The following is a 15,559-nucleotide window of genomic DNA, read 5'->3' as shown; positions in this document are numbered from 1 at the left end:
TAATTCCGCTTGTTTCGATTTTTCTTGTTTACTGGCAATTTATTTTTGGCACAGTATTGGACAACTTGGTCAGCATACCTGTTACCAGCTGTCACATAGTCATCTCCTGACTGATGTGCGGCACACTTGACCACTGCCACTTCTTTGGGCAATTGTATTGCTTCAAGCAGTTCTTTCCATTTTTAATTGGGGATCCTGATGAAGTCATGAAATCCCTCTGCATCCAGATCTGGCCAAAATCATGCACAGCCCCGTAACCATACTGGCCATCAGTAAAGATGGTTACTTTCCAATTTTTCTCAATTTTGCAAGCTTTAATCAAAGCTATCAATTCGGCTACTTGTGCAGATTTGACTCCTGGTAAATAGGATGCTTCGACTATTCCAGCCAATGTACACACAGCGTAAGCAGCACTTAGTCCTCCCTCCTCATGGCGCATACACGAGCCATCTACAAACAGCTCATGTTAAGCATTCTTTAAAGGCTTTCCTGTATGTCTGGACGGGGTTTGGTACACAGTTCAATCACATCCAAACAGTTGTGCTCAACTTCATCTTTCACCTCTTCTCCATATACATCTGGTAATAAGGTAGCACGATTTAATACAGTACACCTGACTATTGTCACATTTCCAGCCCCCAATATGATTCTTTCATACTTAGTCATCCAACTGGGAGTAAGATATTGAATTTGAGTTCTTGTTAAGAGCATCTCAACTGAATGTGGGCCACACCTTTTACAGGATGTCCCATTACAATCAACTCGATTTGTTCCAGACTCATACAGGTGGCAGCTACTGCTTTTAAACAACCAGGTGACGCTGATGCTACAGAGTTCAAAGTAGGAGAGAAAGAAGTATGCCACAGGCCGGCTCATAAACCCATGTCTCTGTGTTAAAACCGAGAGTGCACAACTTTCTCTTTCACAAGAGAACAGTGCAAATTCTTTCGCGTAATCTGGCATACCCACGGCTGGGGCTTAACACAAACACTTCCGTAACTTCACAAAGGCTTCCATACTTTTATCATCCCATTTTATTTGATCTTTTGCTTGTCTCTTGGTCATTTGTATTAGGGGTTTGGCTAGCAAAGACAACCCTACAATCCACTGTCTACAATATCCCACAACTCCAAGGAACATCCTTATCTCTCTCTCTGGGTTTTTGGTAATTGCATCTGTCTAATTATCCTTATTCTTTCTGGGGTCACTTACTCCTCGTTCTATTTGATGTCCTAGATATATGACTCCGGGCTTGCAAAACTGCAATTTTTCTGGGAACACTTTATGTCCACCATCAGCCAAATGGTTTAACAAAGCGATTGAATCAGCAACACAGTCATCTCTTGTCTTTGACGCGACTAATAAGCCGTCAATATATTGGACCAGTACTGACTTTCTGGGCAACACTAAGGTTTCTAAACATTTTTTCAATATTTGATTAAAAATCGAGGGACTTTCTGTATACCCTTGAGGAACGCGATTCTAAACTAAAATACGATCCTCAAATTTAAAAGAAAAGAGATACTGGCTAAACTATCCTATATTTCCCGCTGGGTTTCTTAATGCCAATTATAGGTGAATTACAGGAACTGCTCATTATTTCTTTTAGAATGCCTTGTTCAATCATTTGATCAATCTCTGCTGCAACACCAGCTTTAACTTCAGGGCTCGTTTTGTACAGTTGAGTGTTTGGATAAACTGCATCTTCCTTTACAGTCACCTTCACTGGGTGCACATTTGCTATTAACCCTACTTCTTTTCCTGTAAAATCCCATACCTCAGGATTCACAGTTGATTTAACTTCATCTGGTAAATCGTCTTTTGTCATTAAAGAATAAATGTCATCTACTTCTGTGCCTTGTTTAGCTAACATGATTTTATAGACTCTGTCTTCATCTGGGGTCTGAATTGCAACACCATCCGGTGTGCAAAATATTGTGCAGTTCATTTTGCACAATAAGTCTCTTCCTAGTAAATGTACGGGATTAGAGTCACATACCACAAACTTGTGCATTTCTCTGAAATTACCAATGCGTACCTCCATTGTTTCTGTGATAGGAGTTCTGGTCTGTTTGTTCGAAACGCCCGCTATTTGGATCGCTTCTCCCGAGAGGGGTAGGTTTGAGATGTCTGCTGTTCTCACAGTAGAATGGGTAGCACCAGTGTCCAACAAAAAGGTAATATCTTTCCCTTCTACTTTACCATCAATATATGGACCTGACTGATCTACTAGTAAGGATGCGCCAAGTACGCACACCTTTTCCTCCCCTCTCAGGTACCAGCATTGGTCGCTGTCATCAAAATAACTGTCCTGTAAAAGAAATTGTGATGTTAAAGAGTTTTTCTTACCACTTCCTCCTTGAAATCCGGTGTCCGTACTGTACTTGGCCTGGTTCACAAAATTTGGCATAGGGGCTGGTGGCAACTGACTCTGTAGATTTACAACCTGCTGTGTTTGACTCATCACCTCATTCTGCGTCTGTGGATTTAAATTTTCAATTGGGCCATTATTATTCTGAATATTTTTACATTCGTTTTTCCAATGCCTCAATTTTCCGCACCATGACAGGGAAACAATTTCTTTGCCTCCTCTCTACTCATTCGTCCTTTTTGTTTTCCCCCATTATTTTCACTCTGGCCTTGCTCTTTCCCTTGATTCCCTATCTGACTGTTTTAATTTGAGTTTCTTTTGCTCTGCTAATTTCACTTGGGCCCACATCACTTTTTCTTCTAACTTCTTTCGTCTATTGTCAATTTCATCTCCACAATACTTTGCATATTTAAGAATGTCATCTATTGGTCTCCCTTGCCAACACAACATGCACTGACGAATCATGTCACCAATTTCGGGTTTTAATCCTGTTACGAAACGATACACAAAATGTCCCATATCTTTATCTCCAATATTCTCAAATTCACTATACTGTTTGAATACCTGCAGTAGGCGTTCATAATAAGTATGCATACTCATTTATGTCCTGGGCCGTTCGATCTATCTTTACCCAATCTGTTTCTTTTGGAGGAATTTTCCCTTTCAGGAAGGTGACCACCTGGTGATATTTCTTCATTACCTCTTCTGAAGGGGCTTCCGTTTTCTCATGTCTCGGGTACTCATCACTAGGCCAATCAACAGTAATTTTACATTCTGTCCATAAATCAGCAGGTACCACTATGTCAAATAAGCCATCCAAATCTTTTAACAAAACTTTAGAAACCTTCACAAATCTTTCAACTTGCCGATACCATTCCACTGGCTTTTCTCTCAACTTCGGGAAATCATTTGTAAATGACAAAATGTCCAGTCTGATCCATGAAACATGTACATATCCTCCTCCCGATACTTCTCTCATTGGACATAATCTCTCTACCTTTCCTGTTTCTTTTAACAAAAATTCAAAAGTTGTTCCATTTGGCATGTGCTTCCTCCTTTTTTCTCATCCATCTAGCTTTCCATTTGTCTAGATCACCCCATTTTTGCAGAATGGTCATTAATTCTTTAACCTGTTATTTCCTTCCGGACACATTCATATTTTCCAAATCCTTATCACTGAATTCTGCTCTATATGGTTTCTGTAGTACCTTGGATTTCCCTATTTCAATTCCCATTTCAGAGGCTAGATCTGTCAATTTCTCATGGAATACCTTTGTATTTCTAGTGATACTTCTACAGATAAACAGCAATTCTTCTTCAGTGTAGGTGTTTAATCTAACCCTACATTTCCAGCTATCCTTTCTTCTAATTCTACTCTCAATTTATAAATATCTAACATTTTCAGTGGCTGTTTTGTCTTGTCTTTCCCATGCCCATCTTTCTAATTCTTCTGGTGATGCTATTGTGGCACTCTTGACTCCTGTTAAAGTCTCTAATTGTACTTCCTTTGAATAACTAGGTATAACACTTCTCGGGGTTTCATTTATCTGTCCTCTTATCGTTAAATCCATCAATGATATCACAGAATCACATTCACTGCCTTGATCATCAATTATTATATTCTCTTTTCTGGGTTCAATTGTAGGTGTGGACATGACTGGTGGTTTGTGACAGATTGTTTTATCTCCATATAGTGAAACCACTGGACTTATAGTCACTGGTATAGTCAGTACTTCAGGGTGGGTACTCAATCGGGTTATTTTCTGTATTAATTATTCTCTATTCTTATTTATTGCCTCTCTTTCTTTTTCCTGAAGTACCCTTCCATTCGTTGGGTCACGTATAACTTGTGGGACCAATGGTGTTCCCAAAACCGGAGAACTAGGAGTAGTTCTACTGGGTCCTTCTTGGTATGGCGGAGGGTTTTTCATTAAAATGTCTTCCATAAAATCATCTTCTGATTCTCCACTACCTGTCATCGTTAAATGTTTGGTTTTCTCTGTGCACTTGCCTCCTGACTGTTCCTCAGCCATTAGTACAGGATATAATCCTTCAGTCACCATTGCTTGTCTCCATTGTTTCATCTGATGATCTTGTGATTCGCGTGGCAGTCTGGGATAAAATCCTCGAGAGCTTCTGCTACTTCTGGATCTATCGCGCTCAAATGCTTCAGTCTCCCATTCTTATAAAACCTCATATTGTGTTAGTCTAGGTCGGGCTCTAATTCAGTCATTCGCATTCTCAAATTATGTAGTATCCTCCCATGAAATGTACTATGTTCTGGGAAAGCTAGCACTCCATCGCTTTTTGTGTATTCTTTCCAATTTTCTAACCATGCACGGGTACGATAGCCTCTTTCCATCATCATAAATGATGTGGGTGTTTTCGGGGGAGGGATAAGAATCCCCTCTCTAGTCTTAATGGGTTTATCCTTTTTAAAATATTTTTTTAATTTTCTGCATAAATATCATGTTTCTCTTTTCTCCGTACATTTTTGGTGTCGATCCTTTTATATATTGATCTCTGGCAAATCCTAAATACCTCCTGTCTGGGCGACTCCCTATTAATGTTCGATTGTATTTCCACATGCAGATCCCACTATCAATTATTATTGTAGCTTCTTTTTTGATAACCAATTATATGTTTGCTTTTACTTTAATAACTTGACCAATACCGGCGCGGCTTCTATTCTCTCAACCAATCGGAATCTGACTCACGCTATTCGTTTAACCAACACTAGCGCGGCTTTTCTGTGACATCAGTATCACTCCTTACTACTGACCCCTCCTTTAAAATTTTATGTCAGTCAGTGCAGCAGCCGCAACTGACCCCTCCTTTACAAGGTAACACAAAAACTTGTTTTCTTACAATTTTACATACAAAATTCATTAAATGACAACATAGAAACATTCGCTACTCTGTCTGCTCTGCTAGAATCAAAAAGTCAATTACATTTACTGCGAGTAAAACCTTTCTGCTTACTCTTCACATACTACGAGAAACTCTTCCGCTTACTCTTCACTCAAGCTCCAACGAACCTTCTACTTCTTCAGTATTACCCTTTCTAGGTGATATAAGACCAAAGTTTGACCAGTGAACTCTTTTGCCATCAATCTCTCTCTTATTTTTATACAAAATTAATCCCTAAATCAGCACTGCCAGCCTTACATAGCTTTTCAGCACTTATTTTTGACAGACAAGTAACCTCACTGCAGTGTGGTTTCCATTTACCACCCGCTATTCAATATTCCTGGGAGTTTCCAGACAACATAAAACAAGATAGAAACGAGTTTGTTAATACATAATCACAATTCAAATCTCAATATTTTCACCTCACTAGTTAATAAAATAAACCATAGCTCTGCTACCAGAAAAACGGATCCAGCGGGTTACCAACAAGAGATGCTCACAATCCACATACTCACCTGGGCCCATAAACACATTCACATAAGCTAGTAAAAATACCACTGGGGTCCATTTATTGCGATGATACCTGTAAGATGAATTTACCCTATCATTTCTTACCAAACCTTTTCTGTCCAAATGTAGTTTCCTCTGGTCAATGGACCTTTTAGTTAACTATTGTAGGCGAAATGACATAGAATAAAATATCTTTAAATAACCACAGACACAGGAGTGTTTTAAAGGTTTATCTAGCTAAATTCATGTGAGCCAAAACCAATACAATTCGTAGACCGTTTTCTCTAGAGGAAGGAATTAATCTATCGGAATAATTCGTCCAAGAAATGTTATTACGATGACAGTACCTGGAGAGGAGAAATAAAGAGGGAGTACAATGACATACCACAAAGAGTTATAGTTACCTAGGATGGTGTGGAAACCAACTCCTTGGCCAAGGAGCTGGATGGGTCCCCTGGGACAGCTCAGGTAACAAAGGTTCAGGACAGGATTCAGGGACAGGATAGATGACCTCTTTTAGATCAGACACCTCTGTCGCACCCCTCTCTCACACTATCTTTCTCCTCGATTCTTCTGCGATCTTCTTCTAAGTCTTTACCTTCTTTCCCTCCTCGATTCTTCCGCGATCCTCTTCTAATTCATTAGGTTTTGGCACTAGGTTCTGGAATTTGATTCTTCTTCAGTATTCGCTCAGCTCTCGGACAGCATCCCAGTCTCTCAGCAACATGGACTCTCCATCTGCCCTCTAACTAACTAAACTACCTCAATGATACTTTCCTAATGGTATGTACCACCCCTAAATGTTTCAAATTTATGAAACTCCTAATTCTGATTGGACAAGCAAAGGGGGAGTGATCATCACACCATGCTAAGTTTTAATAATTTTCTTCGGTTCTTTGTTTAATGTTCCCGCCCCTTAATTTCTTATTCCCAAGCTTTATTTCCCACCCGTATTCAAATCTTAATCTTTATCAATACAAAGTATACAATTTGTGTATAGTCTCTTCCTTTCACAGGACATCATGCTGGTTCCCAGGGCATGTTGCTGTTTTTCTTTTGGATGGCATTTAAGGATTTGCATCGCAGCTTCTGGTTTATTACTGCGCCTGCGTCACATGTGGTACAGGCTTCAGTCCCACTCGGAGACCCAAATACGAACTAATAGAAAGGTCAAAGAGAAACATTAAAATAAAAACAAAATGATTTCACTGTATTCCACCTATCTCTACTCTAATCCTATTTATTTATAAAAATCTTTCGCATTAGCATTTTAGTAAATATGCAGGTTTTAGTTCAAGACGAAGCAGGTGCTTTACATGTGAGTTTCAAGCGGCCCTTTTGATTACTGTTGCGCAGCTGCAAGAAATTCCCGCCAAGCACAAACTCGTCATTACTACGTAGATGTAGTTGACGCATGCGCAGTACAGAATCCCGCGTTAGCAGTTATTTTGAGAGGATTGCATCCAAGCAAGTCTCTTTTATACGAGTCCTTGCTCCATCAATGGTAATATTTGAAATCTATTTTATCTTTACTCGAAGAGCTTTTATGGGTGCTACTAGTAGGTTACATTACTGTAACCAGTTATGTAGTTGCCAGCTCTCTTGTCAACTACATAACTGAAACATGTTTTTAATAGAATACCCTATGCTGCAATTCGGTTTCTCAGCACCATTCAAGAGGACTTTGTCTTTCTATCTCTGTTCCCTTGCTCTTCAGACATGGCACATCTCTTTGCATTAGTAAGTGTCTGATCAAAGTGCTCTCCTCTATGTATGAATGCTGTGAGAGACAGCTTGTTTCATGATGAAATGTGGAATCATGCACTTCACTCTCAGTAAAAAGAATATGCAAAAGCGATTATCTAATAATATTTGCTGCATTGTTGCCCTGTTCCACATTTTGTAGAATGTGCCATGAGAGATTTGCTTTTCATATTAATTGCATTTATAACATAACATAAAACGCATCAAAATATCTCCATTTGTAGTGAAGTATGCAAGCATATGGCAAATTTGGCATAAAGCTATCGTTAAACCTAACAAAGTTTGTAGAATAAATATGAGAGGTGGGGTTGATCATTCAATCAAACCGCATTAGTAAAGTGCAGCACTGTCACCCCTAGGGGTATCAGGGCTCTGGACTTGTGTCGAAGAGCCAGGTCTTGAGTCTCTTTCTGAAATCTGCTAGCGATGGGGCTGTATGGAGCTGGAGGGGAAGGTCGTTCAAGGTCTTGCCAGTGATGAAGGAGCGACCATTGCTGCGGCCATGATGGATGCGGGGGAGGGGGGCGAGGGCATATGAGAAGCACCGGTGTCTTATCGGGTTGGTGGAAGTTCAGATGGTGGTTGAGAAAGGCAGGTCCTAGGTCATGGAGGGCTTTGTAGACGTGCTTGAGGAACTGCCATCTTTCCTGGATGGGGAGCCAGTGGAGGACTCTCAGATGGGGAGTGAGACTAAATACATGCCCTCTTAATTTTAAAATATAACATAGTACTTCAAAGAAGGTTTCATCAAATGCATTAACAGTGGAAAGCATCCGAGCCAATTAACGTGCATCATTACCACATACAGTAAATCCAATACGTTGCATATTAAGAATGTGAAAAGAGTAGTCTCTCTCTGGTAACAAGTGAATAAATGTGAGATATGGAGTACAAAACTGTTCTTAGAATTGCTTCTACTTGACTAATTGATTACACCCGTTGTAAAACACTCTTCTACCCTCAGGTGTCAAACGCGATTGTGAGTATACAAAATGAGCATAAGTGGTGGAAGGTTCTAGAGTAGACGTGGTAGGCAACGAAGAAAAACTCCACAATATCTGGATGATAATGAACTGTCAGTGACGTGTTCTTTGTATTCCAGGCGCTGATTCCATCTGGATATCTTATTCCTTTGACTCATCTCGCATCCATTGGGAAGGATCCTGTCTTTTCCAGAAGAGACAATGGAACACTGTCTTCAGAACATACAATCCCCACTTCTCCATTTGCGGGTGTGTAATTAGGGAAGGTGTCTGTCTTTGGTGGTACTTACTGCTTAAACCTTAGCTTGGCCTCCTAGAATTAACGTTTGTTCTCTTCTCCCTCCAGGTGTGATTCCAGTGTCTGCATCCGAATTATCAGCTCTTAATTTCCCTTCTCTTCACATGACTCCTTTAAAGCTGATGGTATCTCCATCATCTTTGGCATCCATGCCCATGATGAACAGTGCGAGCACACCGCTGGGCTCAGGTCCTCTTGCCCCTCAAAGCCCCAGCCCAGCCATCTTAAATTTCACACTGCAGAACATGGGATTGCTTTCTCCTGGGGGCCATGTTTCCTCCAGTCCTGGACCTTTCATGTCATCACAGAGAAACAGTCCTATGCCCGACGATTTGAGTGTGCATCATGGGCAAATGTTCAGGCATATCTCGCCATTACCTGCACATAGCCATTTCACTGGCCAGCCAGTCACAATATTTGCTCTGCAGCAGGTATGTCACTAAATCATTGGCAAGTGCAAATATTTATAATAATGTGGCAAACTGGCTTGTGTGTGTTCTGTTGCTTGCATTGGTTTCCATGATAATTATTTTACTGGTAACTAGAACTCTGATTTCGGGTTTTCGTATTACAGTTATTTCTGACATTTGACCTGTAAAGAAGGTTGCCTACTCACATTTATGCAGGAGTTTGAAAGTTACTGTATTTTTCTCTCCTATGTTATTTTTAGGCTGAGCCCCTAACAATGCAAGAAAAAGCAAACTTTTATTTGTTGCTGGCTTCAGTGGAACATTCAGGACAGCGTAGGTTTTGTGGGCACGCACACAGCTCATTACTTTAACTCCAGACCCAGAATATTTGGGAAAGTTAAAAATTTGCTAGGTGTAAGATATAGCTTAAATGTACTTTAGTGTCTCAGCGCAATCCTTGTGGCTGCATCTGAAGAGAAAAAGACTAAAACTGTCCAGACGAATCCATGATAGATGGGACTGAAAAATCGGTTTCTCAGCACCATTCGAAGTTAGAATAAGCATGCTTGCTGTCCAGGCTTGGGCCGATGTGGACTAACTGGTGTCTGCAGCAACGTTCAGAATTAGTGTTTTTAGCTGGGGGGTTTTGACGCCTGGCGTGCCAGATTGACTAGTGGAGTTTCCCCTCCTTGTCTCATGTCTATCGACCTTAATGATGGATACCTTCCTTACTTCAGATAAACATTTTGGAAAAGCAATGACTTCATGTTCATTTCCAAATTAGTTCAAGGTGTTTGCTTTGGGAATCAGCAGGACTAGAATTGATGCCTTATGTCGGTCATCATTTTTCTAGCTTGTCTGAAACCACCCTAGCCAGACAGCCAACTAATAATTATTTTCGTTTAATTGTCTTTACTCTGAAGTCTCTCTCCACTTTTAGTTTACACACGAGCACTATTCCATTGCACCCCTTTCCTTGAGCAACCTTCCATTTTTTTGCTTACATTCGGTAATGTTTTACCTCCCTCGTATATTTAAGAATATATAAAAATAAGATTTCTACTATATAACAGTGGGCGTCTTATCTCTTTCTCTGGTGCGCATTCTAAAGTGTTCTTTTTGTTATGTTTTAATCACTATATAATGATTTTTCAAGCATCTAAGCAAATTTGATTTTTTGAAAATCTTTTCCTTGATGTTCTCTAAGTCTGGAACAATTTTTACTTATATTATACTCCACCCAGGTCCTTAGACATTGATTGGGTTACCACATTAGTCTGTAATGGTTAACTCACAAATAAGGCCATAGGACAGTAAGTATATACCTTTAGTGGACAAGTAAGATTACAGTTCAGTTTGCTTTGTCTGTAGGGCAGTCTCAATAAATTCATAAACCTAATATTTCTGTCTATATTTAAATCCTGCACATTGGCAGAGCTATCCTTGGTTTAAGAATTTAATTAAGATATCCCAGATCTAGGCTTATAAGTTTGTGCAGTTTCCATCTACTAACGTCCTAAAACATACTTCAACATGCAGTCTGTCTTCCCTTGCACACCTGTGTGTGTGTGTTTTTACATATCCTCCATTTTAGATACTAAACTGCTAATGGCTAAATCACTGACCCCTGACCACCTCCTGTGTGTCCCCACACCATTATTGCCTCCATCGCAATTCACAGGTGGGCACTTATACACTTTGAACAACCCAGAAAAATATTCAGTCCCAAAGACAATCTTCAATTGCAATTTATGTGGCAGAGCTGCTTTGTGCTGTTGGGCTCTCAGCGATTAATAATTCTTTCTTACTATCGTACCAGTGCTTTATTTATGTCCATGATTGTATCACATTAAGGTAATGCCCCTCAGATTTATGTAGGATCACAATGAAAAGGATTTACACATTTAATCAATCAGGGAATTGTGAAGCTCGCTACTCCCCGTGAGGGTTTCAAGGCGCGGGGGGTGTGCAGCTGCGGGTCAGCCGAAGAGCCAGGTCTTGAGGCTTTTCCTGAAGGTGGCAGAGTGGGGGAGCGTCTTATGTTGACCGGGAGCTCTTTCCTGGCAGTAGGCGCGATGTAGTAGAAGGCTCTACCACCCGCTCTGGTTTTGCGGATGCGCGGGGTTTCTGCAAGGTCGGTGAAGTGGAAGATTCTCCTGGGTAGGTTGAAGGAGACTCTTTCATTGAGGTATTTGGGACTGAGCAACAATCCTTGGGATACTCCGCAGTTGATCTCTGTGGGTTTTGAGATTTTAAAAACGTGTAAAAAGCGCAGTTGGGTTTACATACCACTGCCCCCTAAGAACCCACATATCCGATCAATATTCTTTATTCAAAAACGTTGTCCCCTTGAAAGTGCAGAGCAGTTATGTACATACAATAAAAGATTAACATGTTAAAAACAAATGTGTATAAAACATCCAATGGTTACAATTACACTCTCCCAACAAAAGTGCATAAAACACAAAGGGGGAGATTTACAAATACTCCATAAAATGCAGCGCAGCCCCCAGCAAGGCTACGCTGTGTTGCGCGACGGGGAGGAAGTAGGAGAGCGCCCTATCTTCAAAAATATGGCTCTCTCCTCCCCTTTCCCTTGCGCCAACACTGATTACAGCTGCCGTGCGCCATGCACACGCCATAGCGCTAGGGTGTGTGTGTGTATGAGTCTAGCATTGGTTTTGTACATGAAGGTTACCCTTCTTGTACAAATACCATACCAGGCATAGACCAGATGCAAAGCTTTTCCCACTTCGTGCACGTGCTGCACAGTGCAGCACGCATGCAAAGTCAGAAAAGGAAATAGAAATGCTCTCATTTCTCCTTCCATGCATCGACTTTAAAAGAGGCGCAGTTTTCTCACGCTCAACCCAATCTACTTTATTTAGTGAATTGGGTTTAGCGTGTAAAACTTTGAGTGGCGGCATGGGAACGCCCATGCTCCCCCCTTGGCACGCCCGACGGCGTTACATAATGTAAAGCAGCGCCACGCACTGCTTTGCATTACTTTTTTGTGAAAGAAGTTTAGCATTGAAAAGCAAATGCGGCGCTAAATCTTCGTAAATCTCCCCCAAAGTCCCCAGTTTTAAGACCATACGGGTGACTTCTAAAGTATTCGTTGTGGGACAGGCTATGACAGCTGCTTTTCAAAAAGGCAGCCAAATGAATGGTTTCTTTCTCCTCCACAAAAGCATATCCAGTGCGTCCCTCAAGTTCTTACTACAGCGTTTCCCTAAGAAGGGAATCAGAAAGTGCGTATAGTACAGAACCTGTTTTGTTTGCCTGGAGCTTCGTCACAGGGACATGGTAAACAATCCAGGCCAGTGTTAAAGCTTATTGTGAAGAACAGCAAATATTTGACTGTCGTAGCCGTATAGCGGAACAGGAGGCTCCGTTCCCATCGACCCCAAACGCTAGTCAGATACACAGCGATGTTTGTCTGTGGGAGCTGCTAACATCTGATTGCCATGCTCACCTTATGGCTCTCCAAACACACATTTCCAGACATATTTTGTAGCGTGACGGTACGGTCATGGGGTCTTAAAACTGAACTACCTGTAATGTGGTCTTATTCTCTTCTGTTTGAACAGACTTCGGTGCCACTGACGCCTAAGGGCTCACAACCTGTCGAGGAGAACTTCTTCCGAACTCCAGGAGGTGTGACTTCAAGTGCCAGTTCGTCTCCGTCGGATCCAACCGGTGCTATCAAATTGTCCATGGGTGCTGTTTCCATCCCACAAAGAAAACTTGATGTTGGGACAGAAGTTCTGTGAACTGCTGTCCATATGTCTGTTTCTGTAATGACTTGAAGTTCTCCTGCATTTAGCATTGCACACATCTTTGTAAACGTAGTTCAGAGACCTAAGCAAGATATTACAAGTATTTTTTTACTGCATAACCAATGCTGGATAGGTATGTTTTATACAGAAATTTTACTTTCGGTGCTGGAGTTTATGTAACCATTTTATGAACGTGGACACTTATGTTTTTTCAGAAAGCATTACTGGAATAGGTTCTATTCCTGTTTATGATACCAATACTGCAGAAAGAATACTTTTCTGTAGTGTTTAAACTTATTTTGTGTATTAAGTACACCTTTTGCACAATGGAAGTACTGTGATATGTATATACTGTAATTTTAAATAGAAGCCATAGTTCTATTTTGATGGAATTTGTTTGAAATGTTCTTACAGTAATGTTTTTGTAAAGTTATGAATCCTTAATCAAGGCACCGAAAAACAACTTGAATTATTTATATAATGTATTTGAATCAAATTTTAAAAATACTTACATTTTGAAAGCTGTGTTGTGTTTTGTATATTGACTGGATGAGAAGAGTAATGTCTTTGTCAGTCCATGAAGCAGACACGTGTGTGTGCTTCTGCGCTGGCTCCATCTTTTGAATGTCTGCTTCTGATGCATTTACTGAGCCCTTTTCTAAAAGTCACCAAAAGAGCATTTGTTTTCCCAATATTCTTAGAATGTCAGACATTACCACATGTTCCATTTGAACATTGTACATTACAACACATCAGTCACACCTTTACAACGCATTGTTTAGTATTATGATAGTTTTACACAGTTGGTAAGATTTTTAACACACACATAGAAAAATCCACTAGCCTCGTTAAAGCCGGGACACACCAGCCATGGTACGAGGATACCCTGTGTAAATTCAGATTTCCTCTGCAACGTAGCTGCAGGACGCACACTCCTTTCCGCAAATAAATAAGGCACACTCCATTAAGTGTTTGGGTTGAATTTATTCCAGGTACCAAGCAGAGTTTTTTTGGCTTGGTACCTGGAATAAATTCACGGAGGGAATCTGAATATATATATATACACACACACACACTCTAGCACACACATATATATTTATGTATTTATTACAATCCAGATGTGCCTCTAGAGATCCCACCAAAAGCCCTGCGTGAGTGCAAGAGGTAGTATAATGTTTTATTTAGTGGCAACGTGACGTTTAAACCTTATGGTTTTTGTCACGACTCTTTCATGGAATTGAAAGTTTCTCGCAGATCTGTTGAGTAGGTGGTCCCAAAACATTGATTTCCCATGTTAATTCAAATAGGAAACTTTGCGGTCTGTTACAGAAAAAACTGCTTATTGAAATTAAATCAAATTTGGCAGAAACTTCAGTACTTGGCTCAAACTTTGCTTTGGTGACATCCATTAAGTTGTTTTCAAGAAATTAGTGTTTTAAGTTAGATATATCAGAACGGTTGTGCTTCACTATAAAAACAAAACTAAAACGAGGAACTTTAATTGGCTGAGAAAATTTCATTTTTTGTGTGTGTGTTAGCTATCAGCCATTTTAGAACTGGCCCCACACAACCAAGTGATATGATTGGCTGGCAGCAACTTAGAACAAAATGTTGCATCTACCGTTACAGGACTCTTTACCTTTGTCTTGAAAAAGGGAGCACCTAGCCCTCCTGAGGCCAAAATAAAAAAATTGGGTTGCGGGTACTCCAGTGAGATCCAGCACAAGCCTCTCGTGCGGGACAAGGTTACTTCAGTGGGAGCTGCCACTCAAGCTTAACTCGAATGGACAGTGTCCCAGCGGCAGTCTGTGCAGGTAACAGCGGTGGGGCCTTGTAAGGGGGTATTCTGAGGGGAAATTAAATAAATAATTAATTTTTCCTCTGCATCGTCCCTCGGAATCCCTCCTAACACGGCCCCACCGCTGTTACCTGCACGGAAGCAGCTGCAGCGTCCTATAGGGTTTGTGGACATGAAATAATTCAACTCATTACACCAGTGCCCAATTTTCTATATACCTTAACAGGATTACTGTCTTAAAGACTTCACACAACTTGCAATGTTAAGTCAAGAGGTTGATCCCATATGCTTTTGCAACTGAAAAGACACCTTCTGCAACGCCCTATGAACAACCCCCTGTAGTTTCTTAAAATATATTACAACAGCATGCAACCTGTAAGCCATATGTAAAACACCAGTGTGAGAAAATGCACCTCTATGTGGGACACTATTACATTATTGAAAAATCTTCAATACCTCCTATCCTTCAATTTCTGTATAATAATGAAATGTTCATGTGCCCAGATATCCACTGGTGGTAGTCAATTGTTAGCAGAAGCTCTGGCCTTTTTTACAGATTTTTGGGATCAGACTCTGGCTTTAAGAAACAACCTACGTTGAAACACCTCTGCAACCTACATCCAGTGTCCTCAACCTTTACCTTTTAAAAAAAATTTAATACCTGCACCCCAGCTTCAGTGATTTGTAAAAACTACACCAAAAAACTATCAACTGGCGCACTCACACTTACATACAG

At 40.5% G+C, this 15,559-nt stretch overlaps 1 protein-coding gene across 5 annotated transcripts in view; it reads left to right on the top strand.

The window, feature by feature from the left end:
- E2F8 (E2F transcription factor 8) overlaps positions 1-13,546 on the top strand; it is a 134,593-nt gene extending 121,047 nt beyond the window's left edge. For all 5 annotated transcript variants that reach the window (XM_085643586.1, XM_085643585.1, XM_085643589.1 and 2 more), the window contains exons 11-13: positions 8,658-8,787; positions 8,885-9,267; positions 12,837-13,546. In XM_085643586.1, coding sequence (XP_085499712.1) covers positions 8,658-8,787; positions 8,885-9,267; positions 12,837-13,019 — 696 coding nt within the window. In that variant the 3' untranslated portion in view covers positions 13,020-13,546. The remainder of the gene's footprint in view (positions 1-8,657; positions 8,788-8,884; positions 9,268-12,836) is intronic.
- Positions 13,547-15,559: the final 2,013 nt, after the last annotated feature.

The sequence above is a fragment of the Triturus cristatus genome, chromosome 3_1, assembly GCF_964204655.1.
Source record: "Triturus cristatus chromosome 3_1, aTriCri1.1, whole genome shotgun sequence".
Classification (NCBI taxonomy): Eukaryota; Metazoa; Chordata; class Amphibia; order Caudata; family Salamandridae; genus Triturus; species Triturus cristatus.
Note: the sequence above shows the minus strand (reverse complement) of the source record. Positions and strands in the feature narration are given on the sequence as shown.